At 38.9% G+C, this 12422-nt stretch overlaps 1 protein-coding gene across 3 annotated transcripts in view; it reads right to left on the reverse strand.

Annotated features, from left to right (window-relative positions):
• CACNA2D3 (calcium voltage-gated channel auxiliary subunit alpha2delta 3) overlaps window positions 1-12422 on the reverse strand; it is a 1177822-nt gene that overhangs the window by 435150 nt on the left and 730250 nt on the right. For 2 of the 3 annotated variants that reach the window (XM_040359261.1, XM_040359264.1), the window contains one exon: window positions 5240-5257. The exons of the other annotated variant lie outside the window; for it this stretch is intronic. In XM_040359261.1, the coding sequence (XP_040215195.1) occupies window positions 5240-5257 (18 nt within the window). The remainder of the gene's footprint in view (window positions 1-5239; window positions 5258-12422) is intronic. 3 annotated transcript variants of the gene reach the window in all.

The following is a 12422-nucleotide window of genomic DNA, read 5'->3' on the forward strand; positions in this document are numbered from 1 at the left end:
CCCATCTTGCCTCCCAGGATGACATCATTGCTGTTCCTTCTTTTAATGAACATCTTTATTGCACATATGGAACATTGTCTCCATTATTTTAGACCAACAAAAACACCATTTAACACGAAACAAGACAAGTGATGTGCTCAAATACGCAGAATGAATTAGCAGTTGACATGAAAATGTCTATGAGGACATCAGGGTCCATTTAAAAAAGGAGAGGCATAGTGGTATTGTCTATAAACAACCATTTGACTTTCTGCAATATGTTTTTTTAAGCGGCACTTGAAAAATGACCATTGGCTCCCATGCACAGCACCTAGTTTTCTTGTTTTATTCAAAAGACTTCAATCTTTAAAGTATGTTTAAATCTAAAAGCAAATATCTAATATATTGCAGTTTACCAGTCCCAAGATGGTGTAGCTGCATTAGTTTTTAGTTTTCAGGCTAATCACATTTCTAACAAGTACATAAATGATCTGCCTATCTTACCAGAAATGCAATGTCCTTGTCAGTACTTTGAGTTTGTAAAGGTAACATTTTTTTCCCCTAAATAGCTTCCTTTACCTTAGTGCAGTCCTCCTTCACTTACCTCATCCTTCGATTTTGCTTTTAAATGTCCTTATTTCTTCTGAGAAATCCTCACTTCCTGTTCTTCTGTCTGTAACTCCACACCGTAATGCAAGGCTTTCTTCCTGGTGTGGAGTGTCATGCTCACCCCCTCCCTTTGAGTACAGGAGAGTCAGGATGCTCTCTACGTTGCAGATAGAGAAAGGAGCTGTGTGTTAGTGGGCGTCCTGACTCTCCTGTAGAACGTTCACTCATTTAGAAACAAGTTTTGTGATTACAGGCTGATTAAAGTGGGAGTTCAAGCAAATTCTAACTAAGGCTAAACCTACTTCCACCCCCATTCTAAGCCTATTCTGTCTAACCCTGTAAAGAAAAGATATGTATACTTCGCTGCACCAGTCCAGTCACTTGATCTCTCCAATGTCTGAAAATGCCTGGGCAAAGGGATCCCCCCGCTATCAGACACTGGGACGCTGCTTCATTTATTGATTCATTCGATTTTTTTTTAATCCCTGCCACTTGATCACCTATCCGTGCCTCTCAGCATGTACAGATAGGAGGCATTCTAATTGGTCAGCACTGTCTCATATACGGCACTGACCAATCAGAATCCATCAAGCCCATGCTGTCAGCGCTGGAGGACAGGAGAGAAAGCCAGGAGCATTTCAAATCCCCGGACTGATAAATCGTTGTCCCGATGCCTGACAGCGGGGGATCGCAGGACTCTGGTACAGCAGGACCAGGGGGATGGGGAGGACTTTAGCCCTTGAGCTTGGTGGCCCCCTCCTGCTTCAGCTCTGATAGTGAGGCTTGGATATATTCCAGGCCTCGCCTTTGGTTGCCGGGACACTCTTGGACGCATGTGCCATATGACTTTCGACTCGCTGCTCGTGGTGTCACACGCCAAGTGGCGTGGGTGGAATAAAAGGTCAGCCAGCAACCATTTTGCTGGAGCCACGAGGAAGCAAACATAAAGATGACACCTACACAGTAAGCTTACAGATTTTCTACTGAATGTTGCTAGAAAAATATAATTTAACGGGTGAAATACTGATCTCAATGGGGGTAATAATCCAAATGCTGGGGTTGCCTTGTTATTGTTGTTACTGATGGTAAACTTAGCTACCCCATTAAAGTTATTATATATATATATATATATATATATATATATATATATATATATATACATATATATATATATTTTTTTTTATTATATGTGTAACAAAATATCATATGAGTCAATAGTTACGACCATATATATTATACATGACTACAGAGAGGTATCCTATAGGTTTTTCATGTTTCTTGGGTCTTGTTTGCTTCTTCAGGACAAGACAACCCCAAACAGGAGCGCATATCATTTCATAAGGTTCTTCCTATTAGCAGCATATGTAAAGTAAGATCAGTATTCGAAAGTCATATTAAAACATGGCCACATGTCATTGTGTGTAGACCAGTGGTGGTCTGTCCATACGGGGCGCAGGGGCGCAGCCCCCCTAATTCTTGCGCCTGGACCCTAGTTTACATACAGGGCGATGGACGCCTGCATTTCAATGATTTTTTTAAATCACATTTTTAGAGCACTGCGCCCTGAGCCAACTCAATTGTGTGACAATAGCAAATTAATATTCGCTATTGTCTTTCTGATTCTCAACCTGGCCAATCAGGAAGCGGGTTCACATATGGTTATTACATTTTAGATATTTTCCTATGTTTTCGTTATTTCGATATTTTCCTATGTGTTGATATGCTTGACAACTTCAATTTGTGTATATAGAGTTGTCTTCCTTGTATTCTGGAGTTGTTTAATTTTTCAACACACTAGGGATATGTATTAGAGGATCCCCAATCTATGATAAATGTAGGGAATATAATTTTTGTTACAGCATGAAAAGAACTCAAACAAGTGTCAACTTTTAAAAGTGGAAAATGTAATTAATAAATGTAAATAGCAAAATTATACAGAAAATCATGGCAACCAAATGTATACTGTCTTCTCATCTGTCTAGTGAAGGCAGATTGCTGAATGTAGATTTTGAATTTGATGCCATGGTTGTTCACACCATGTTATCAATTCGCCCACAACAGTTTTACATCAGCGAAACTGAGCAAAAACATTGTTACATTCAGCAACAGTATTAATAAATTGCAAGTTCTGCAGTTTGGGCATATACTGTATTTAATTTAGCTTTTTTATGGTACTGCATAAAAATGGAAAACAAAACGGCTTTAGACACAGACAAAACAAAGATGCTTTAGACACGGAGACTATTTGAAATGTGAACAAAAAAGAAAAAAAATTAACAACTTACAAAACACATAAACTACAATGGAAACTGTGGCAAATTAGGGCACATTTACTTTAAAAGCTGTGTCAGTCATTTAAATCACTGTGGATGTTAGAATGAATTATGACTCCCAGTTGAGCATGCTAAGTTTTATCCTTCTTAAGGAGCTGCAGTCTATGGTTGCTACAGTTGGGAAATAAGGCCATCTATACGTGTCACATGATTGTCACCTGATAAGGACAATTATAATCAAATTGGCAAATGGTTGTTATTTTTCCTTTTGAAATAGGGCCACAACCAACAATGCCAATCATTGCATAAACTAGAGCATATAGCTGAAATGCTTGTGCATCTTTTTAGAAAGTGAAGCAGGCCATAACCTAGTAAAAAAAAATGTTTTTTTTTTGTCTTTTGACCACAAGGAGGAGGATGAAAATTTATTGGGGAAAAAACAAATTTTCAACAATAAATTAGTTTTTTGCTCAGAAAATTACATTTTCTACAAAATTGAAAGTTAAGTGCAAAAATAATTGTTTTAAGTACTTTTGAATGACATTTGTCAAGTCATCAAATGTAATGAGCGTTTCTATATAGATGTTTGTATAAATGTTCATACAAATGTTCCTTCAAATACCTTCTAGTGTATGGTCAGCTTTAAAGTGATGGAATCTAGCCTTATCTATCCTATAATGATTCAGTGGATTGCAAAGTCCGATAGAATTGTGACACAATCGGCTTTTTCAGAAAAAAAACAAAACACTTCCCGAACAGTCTGGGGTCTGGGGGGAAGTCCAGAGGCCTGACAAGAGTCTTCATGATTCTGTAGTAAGCCAGGGTTATAGTGCAATTGGTCAAAGCTTGCACCTGCCTGTCATTTCACAAAGAAGGATGCACGTGTACTGTAGGCAGTTTCTTTCTGATAGGACTGTATCAGTACAATTGCTGAAAATAGTGTGCCTTCTCTGTGCCTATTGCAGTGCTTTTCAATGTCAATCAAAGTAATGGCCCAAAGATGCTACCTTCCCTGGAGCATTATTTGGTGATAAGGAAAAAAATCCCTGAATCCATATATGTGTTCTTTGTTTAATATTTGAGTTATCCATTTACATTTTGGACAATGCAATTGATTTTTGAACAACAAATTTAGACAAGAAAAAAAAAATCAATCGGTTCTTAAAAGTCAACATCAAAATATGGTGTAATAGTGGAAAAAGTGAATGTGGTATAGGGGCCACGTTTGTCACTGTATAGTGTTCATACTGGAGACTAATTTTCAGATTACAGAAAAAAACTATGACATGATGTACATGGTGTGATAGATTTATTTATATGTATTCATATAACCATGTTGGGGCTTTTTTCATAATAATGGGAAGCATTGGTAAAACCTGGAACAGACAAGTAGTTTTAATGGCCATAACAACTCTCCTAGTGTTAGTTTTAGATTCTATAGCCCACACTGGAAACATTCAGATTGATTGCTTTGGTCCTGCTTAGATTCTAAATTCTGATTGATTGCTTTGGACAATACTGTCACATTTTTCCACTAAAATATATGTTCCATAGCATCCAAGGACTTTGTGATCAGTTGCGTGATTCTGAATTGTGAACTGTTACTTTGGACAATGCCTTAACTTTCTTTATCACTATCAGATATGTTTCCTATCACATAAGGAGACTCTGTCTTTTTAAAGAGTGTATGGAAAATTAAAGGAATTTTGTGGATGTTGTTTTCTAAGCATGTTTTAGAAATGTCTCTTTCCATTGGGAATGTCCAGTATCCTATAAAGACTATCGAACACTCTACTATGATTTGCCATGTTGCATTTTAATCTCTGCATAGCTACAGTGTAATTGGGCAACATGGTTGTGATAGCTGTGTCAGCTTTACCAAGTTATCAAAGAAGCCCCACTGTGTTATATATACATATGTTCATGATACACTGTCACAGCTATGATATAAGTCTGAACTACCAATAGGATATTTTATAAAATGACCACAAAATGTACTTGATTCAGATGAAGCAAAAAAAAGACCCCTTGTACAGTGAAGACCAGGGCACTTCCACTTATAAAGAGGCAGTGTTAAACCTTAAAGGACCTTATATCATTTTCATGAACTATAAGATACCTTATAGTTTAGCACCATGGATTATGCTGTTCAACACCGTTTGCTTTGATTATTTTGCACAACCGATGTCCTCATTACATTCACGTTTATTACTAAAATCCAATTATATATATATATGACTGACAGCTTCAGTAACCACCATTGAATGTGATCAAACAAACTCTTTACCTAGTTACCACTGTACCAGGTGAAGAACACCGAAAACATGCACAAAAGTCAAAATTTTCTACACAACGGAGTATTCACAATTATTTTTTACCTTTTGGGCCTGAGGGAGCTGAAAAAAAAACAAAAACAACAAAACAAAATTCATTTAGAGTAACTAAATGTCTTTCAAAGTATTCTCATGTCCTCTGTTTTTATGTGATAGATTTTGATGCTGAGTAAAAACATTCATCGCACAGGCAGCCATTTTGAATCAAAACTCTACAGACTGTAGGAAATAAATTCATTATTGATCAAGGATGTCACTGAGACATAAAATTTAAATATTGAAGTAGGCAAAAATGCCATTAGCTGCTAGATTTTTGGTTTCCTTCTCAAAGTTCATCAGTTCTGTGCACAAAATGGCTTCCACAGCGTTGAGGAAATAAAGTAGACTCTGCTATAAGTCAGTTCAGTACAACCATCCCTTCGGTATACAGCATTTTTAATGTCTTGCTTGTAGAGACTCTTTATGAATTTCTATATTTGGCAAATAAGTACAACGTAGACACGTCATTTTGTGTCTAGGTAAAAAAAAAATTGAAATAGTTTTAGGTAACAGTAGTCAGCTGTAGCAATGGTTCCTCAATACCAAGAAAAATCACTTGAACAGTTCCAGTTAGGCACAATGTATACTTAAAAAGCTTGAGCTAGGTATAATGGAAGAAGATGTGTAATAATAATAAATACATTATAAAAATAATAAAAATTGTATTTCAAAGTCCAGGCCTTTTAATCTAAGGTTTTCCAAACTGCTGTAATTAGTCTTTAAAGCTTAAGGCAAACTGTTAAATACAGAGATGAAATACATATAAGAGAGCATTTTATCCAGCCAAAGGATTTGTAGTTCTTATTATCCAGTTCTGAGATTAATTTTGTTTTGCCACAAATCACAACCCAGCAGGGTAGGGGAGGGGACCTGTTTTTTGTGTGTGCAGCTTCACTTTTACTTACAAGTCTCCTTCCCAGTCTGTTATTCCACCATTTCACCTGACACTGTGCTTCTGTGGCTGTCAGCCTGTAATTCTTGTAGCCAGCAGGGTGATACTAACTGCAGGACTAGTTACAAACCTTGAAAAAAATCCATTCATGCTGACACAAATAAGATATAGACGACCCGAAGAAGGGGGCACCCTAGGACCACCAAAACAAGATGCCAATTTTTATGGGTTTTTGATTGAATAAAAATGAAAATGTACCTATACTATTTCTGAACTATTGACTGTAATTCTCTTACACCTTGACTTACCAGTATTTATGATGGTCCTCCATTTGCAGCCTAGATCAAAACCCTAAAAATCTTTCATAAATGAATTTACTATATTTTAAAAAAAAAAATGGAAGTGCTGTGACAAACTATACAAAACCTCAAAAAAAAAAAATTAAAACATTTGCAATACATTAAATTAAGTCTATTTGTCACTGTGCTAAAAATAGTGCATAAGATGCCTGAGATTTCTCGATCAATCAAACCTTAAAGTTAAAAATCACATCAGTGCCTTTGAGACAGCAGCTCACTATATGATGTTGACCCATTGAAGTAGGAAGGTCAAATTGTGCTCCATATAATATCCTCAGATCAACTTTAACATTATTATCAGGGTAAAGATTTACAATTATGTTAGCTTTCAATCAATAGGTATCCATATATCACTTCCTTGCTGGGAAATATTCTGCATATAGAACCAAAGGTAAGATCAAAGCAAACTCCAATGGTGAAAGACTATTAGATTTCTTAGTACATAGAAGGAAGCCAAAAAAAAAAAACATATTTCTGGTGCATACACAGCACAGAAGCATGCAATACAAATTATTATGGAAGAGAGTGTGGCAATGATACATCTAAGGCCTCGTACACACTACCGAACATGTCTGCTGAAACTGGTCCGCGGACCAGTTTCAGCAGACATGTTCGGTCGTGTGTACGGCCGACCGGACAATTTTCCGGCGGATCGGACAGGTTTCCAGCGGACGAATGTTTCTTAGCATGCTAAGAAACATGTCCGCTGAAAGCCTGTCCGTCGGACATGTTCGGTCGTCTGTGTGACTTACCGGCCGAAAGCCCTCGCATGCGTCTAAGTGATTTGACGCATGCGTGGAAGCATTGACCTTCCAGGGTCGCGCACGTCGCCGTGTCATTGTCGCGGCGATGCCGCGGCCACGTCACCACGTATCCTGTCCGCGCGGATTTCGGTTTGATGGTGTGTACAACCATCAGACCGAAATCTCCGAGCGGACATGTCCCCTCGTGTGTACGAGGCCTAACAGAAGCTGGTACAACCAGCCAGAAGCATTTGCGTTGTGAATGTGATGACACAATCTGATCCCACCTTATACATTTTGTTAATTGACTTATTTAGGGGTTTAGGGATCCATCCATGTGATCGTGATTGCATAAAGAAAATATGCCTTGTGATATAACACCACCCACAATGAGCTAATGCCAGTATGCATTAAAACACCTTTTAACACTATACCTCAACAATAAAAAAATTTATGGAAGTGAGCATAAAAAATACTTACTGTATATCACAATGGATTATTAAAAATTACCATGAATAATTTCATACACAAATAGATGTTTTTTACAGATTACTAATAAAAGGATTAACACTTAAATCAATATTCAAACCATTGTGAGATGGATCTGGTCATATTCCTACCTCCCCAGATTTTTTCGACTCTATCAGTATAGTTTTAGGGTCGCAACCATTAAACTAAAGTGTCTACCGATGTATTGATATCTGCACGGTCATTCAATTATGTGAAATAAGTAGTAACACATCAAATAAAATGTCTTATTTGAAAACTATAGCAATTTGCATAGGATGTAAAATGTGTTTGTTTGCTAGCAGGTTTACATAATCTACCAGCTAAGCATCTTCTGTAAGCAAAGAAAAAACCTTTGCCCTGAAAAAAATAAAAACCCATGGTGAAAAGGAGGATTTGCGACTTTAAGAGCCACTCTATTATGGAATGAAAAAGCTTTCCTCTACACCATTTGTCTGGCAAATGTGGTCTTAATATTACACCTCTTTTCAGAATGTGCCAGTGTTTCGTTACATTCTTTTTTTTTAAGTGCCAATTATATTATTTCTTAATATAATTAATCGCCTTGCCATAGAATTCATTTATTGTCTATGTATCTTCCCCAAAAAATCTATTCCAAGGGGATACACTGATAGAAATGCTATTTTTCCCCAATTGACAAATTCGCTAATACAGCTGCATATTTTGCACCCATTGTAGCCCCTGTAAAGTATATGTACTGTAAACTCTCACGCTGTTAAAAAACCATTCAGTTTAAAATGGGAACAAAAGGAAAAAAATGTGTGTATACATATCAAAAACATTATAGATACTTTTGTATTCCACCTAGTAAGTGATCACATAGTTTCTGTTCTCAGCTGCATAAGGAGCTCAAAGAGCTGGGGGAGCAGTGAATAACTGTGCAGGGGGGGGGGGGTGTTCAGCAGAAGCCTGATCACTGGAGAACAGCAGGCTGAGTTTCCAGCACAGAGAACTGACCACGCTGTGCTCTCATGCCTAGTGCAGCTTTTAATAGTAAAGCAGTAGTAAATAGTAAAGCAGAAGGACTGCCAGGAACACCAGGCATTTCACACAAAGGAAGCAATACAAAAAGAACAGGATACTTTTTCAACAAGTACATGGTACAGCAGATACACATCAGGAATATGACAATTTTGGTTGACATATTCTTTAAATCAAAATAATTATGACTTAGAGAGAAAACTGTTTAAAATGTAATACTGCCTATATTTCCATAAAACAATATTATTTAGATGTCAAAAAGGTTTGCATGTCAGAAAAATCTTTGTCTCTCACATGTGTATACGTCGCCTCAGATTCCCTTATAATTTCTTATTCCTTGTGATATCTCTCTTGCTGCTATTCAGACTCCCCTGTGTAATTCCACAGTGCAAATAATTAATAAACAACTCAAATGGAGTGCCAGGTGCTATAAAAACGTCCCTGGGGGCGTCATTTTATACTTTTTGTGGACTGAAATTACAATAAAAGGGGTTGCACTATGATCCTGCTGTTTTTGGTTTTACTATTACCTATGGGGATCCATGCAGTAAGATAGCAGAACACTGGTCTTACCATCACTTATGCTTAGGACTCCAAACTAGCGTTACTTTACCCACTTCATATTGGGTCTAGGGATCTGGTGTGTAATATCTGCACATGGGCACATGGTGTGGGCACACATGGAAGAGCACTGAGTGGAGACAGGCAGTTTCACCTGCATAGAGTACGTAGAGCACTTTGGAAAGAGTTGTTTTTTTCATATAAGGTCTCTATAGCGGGACTATTCCTAGCTCATGCACAGTTTATGGATGTATTACAATATAGTTTATGCACATTAACTAATATTAGTTTCACGTGAGATCACACTGTTTGTTGCATATTTGTAAATGGGGTATTTACAGCTTATGGTGGGAAGGCTCATTTTTATTATGTACCCAGCACTTAGGGCACGTTTTTTTTTTTTTTATAGCACCTAACGCTCCATTTGAGTTGTTTATTAGGAAAAGTATCTTGCATTCTGGAAATTGCTAGTACAATTTGGTGGATTGAAGTCATGACAAAAATCTAACATTTTCAGATTTTCAAGAGGTAATGTTGTGCAGTACAACACTACAATAGCCCCCCTCACTTTTCCAATTTCTATAGTACATTTTTGTGGTTGATCCCATCAATTTTCAGTTCATAATTGCATGAGGCAAGAGTCATTTACACAGATGCAGCTCAAGCTAAAGTACAGATGTTAAAAAGCAATAACTAGATATGTGATTGTGTATCTTAGTTTTATTCCGCACTCTCATTCTGGAGTTAATTACCCATCAGAATGTTCACCAGAATTTCCCAAGAAACTATACTTTTTGATTTAAAACAGAATTCCAATGTAATGCTGTTTTTGACCAAAACATATTTTTTCACCAAAAGGATCTAACACATTATTATAACATATATTTTGATATTTAAAAAAATCTGACAACAGGCATTATAATCAATAAAATGCAGCTATTTTATAAGATTCTCAAAAAAAATAGAATTTTTAAAAGAAATGATAATAGTTTGGGGAAAATTGTATTTTAAAAATATATATATATATATTTTAAATGAATATTTTTCATTTTTAATAAACTTTTGCTTTCTGACATTCACTACACTGAATCATCTTTAATCCTAAGCCACCATTAAAATTGGCACTAAAATAAACAAACCGTTATGGCTGGGCTCAGCCCTTCCTTCTCAGAGCTCTGTGCTCAGCTGTAAGTTACAGTAATTGCCAATATTCTTCATTCCGTAGTGAATCACCTGTTTTTAATTTCCTGCTCGTTAGCTAGCCATACTGGTTATTTAAACTGCCTGCATCAGATTTGCTGTGGCCTTCGTGTTTTCCTGTTAAAGACTTTTGCCTGGCTGACTTCCCTTCTAGTTCCTGATCCTGTTTTCTGCCTCTGCTACGCTGATCTCTGGATTCCTGCTTTACTGGCTTCCGACTACCCGCTCTCATTACCGAACCCTGGCTATGTTTTGACTATGTTTGCTCTGTTTGTACCATTTTACCATTGTATTAAAAATTTAGATTTTTTACTGCACTTCTGTCTCAGTCTCATTCATGGTTCCTGACACAAATAAAAAAAAAAAAAAAACACCCAAACATTTAAAATAAAATTGCTGTAAAATTAAAAGTAGCTTGGCAAATTGTATATATGCAACTGTAGGTGAGGGATAAAAGAGGGGGTGACCTTACCAGCCACGAATATGGCATATAGGCACAATGGGCCATATCCACAAAAGAGATACTCCGGCGTAAGCCGTCGTATCTCTGGTTCTAACTTTGGAACTGATCCTCAGAAGCAGTTTTCCTAAGTTAGGCAGAAGATCCGACATCTGTAAGGGACTTACACTGCCGGATCTTAGGATGCAGTACCGCATCCGCCACTGGGGGCATTTCGAGTCGAAATGCCTCTGTTAGTATGCAAATTAGCACTTAGGGCGATCCTCAAAGCTTTTGTACCTAGTTTTTTCGCCGTAAGTGTTAGTTTGCCTGGTGTAAAATTAGGGCTGGTTCTACAAAGTGTAAAGTTAGTCACACCTTGTAAAGGCCCATTCAAGCGACGGCATTTGGTATGCATTCCCGAGGGAGAACTCCATGCCAATTTTTAATGAAAAAAACGGCATGGGTTCCCCCTCAGGAGCATACCAGGCCCTTAGGTCTGTTATGGGTTGTAAGGAGACCCCCCTCCGCCGCAAAATTGACGTAGGGGGTCCCCCTACAATCCATACCAGACCCGTATCCAAAGCACGCTACCCGGCCAGCCAGGAAGGGAGTGGGGACGAGCGAGCGCCCCCCCCCCTCCTGAGCCGTGCCAGGCCGCATGCCCTCAACATGGGGGGGTTGGGTGCTCTGGGGCAGGGGGGCGCACTGCGGGCCCCCCCACCCCAGAGCACCCTGTCCCCATGTTGATGAGGACAGGACCTCTTCCCGACAACCCTTGCCATTGGTTGTCGGGGTCTGCGGGCGGAGGCTTATCGGAATCTGGGAGTCCCCTTTAATAAGGGGGCCCCCAGATACCGGCCCCCCACCCTAAGTGAATGGATATGGGGTACATCGTACCCCTATCCATTCACCTGTAGGCAAAAAGTAAAAGTTAATAAACACACAACACAAGGCTTTTTAAAATATTTTATTATTCTGCTCCGGACGCCCCCCCTGTCTTCGTTATTAGCTCTTTTACCAGGGGGGGCTTCTTCTTCCACTCTCCGGGGGTCTTCTCCGCTCTCCGGGGGTCTTCTCCGCTCTCCGGGGGGGGCTTCTCCGGACTCCGGGGGGCTTCTTCCATCTTCTCCCCTCTTCCGCTCTTGACTCGGCGAACCCCGGTTCTTCTGCAGCTCTCCGGTGCCTTCTTCTTCAGCGCTGGCTGCCTGCTATGTTTGTGTGTTAGCTCGATTTCAAACAGGCAGCCGGCGCGGTCTTCTGTGACGTCAGGGTCTTCTGGTCTTCTGTTCTTCCTATGTTGCCTCGTCGCCTGTTGTCGCTGTAATGATGGAAGCGCGCCTTGCATCACATTTATATAGGCATCACCGTCCCATCATGCTCCGGTAGGTACCCACGTGGTGGGTGCACGTGGGTAGGCACCCACCACGTGGGTACCTGCCGGAGCATGATGGGACGGTGATGCCTATATAAATGTGATGCAAGG

The sequence above is a fragment of the Rana temporaria genome, chromosome 7 (assembly GCF_905171775.1).
Source record: "Rana temporaria chromosome 7, aRanTem1.1, whole genome shotgun sequence".
Taxonomy (NCBI): domain Eukaryota; kingdom Metazoa; phylum Chordata; class Amphibia; order Anura; family Ranidae; genus Rana; species Rana temporaria.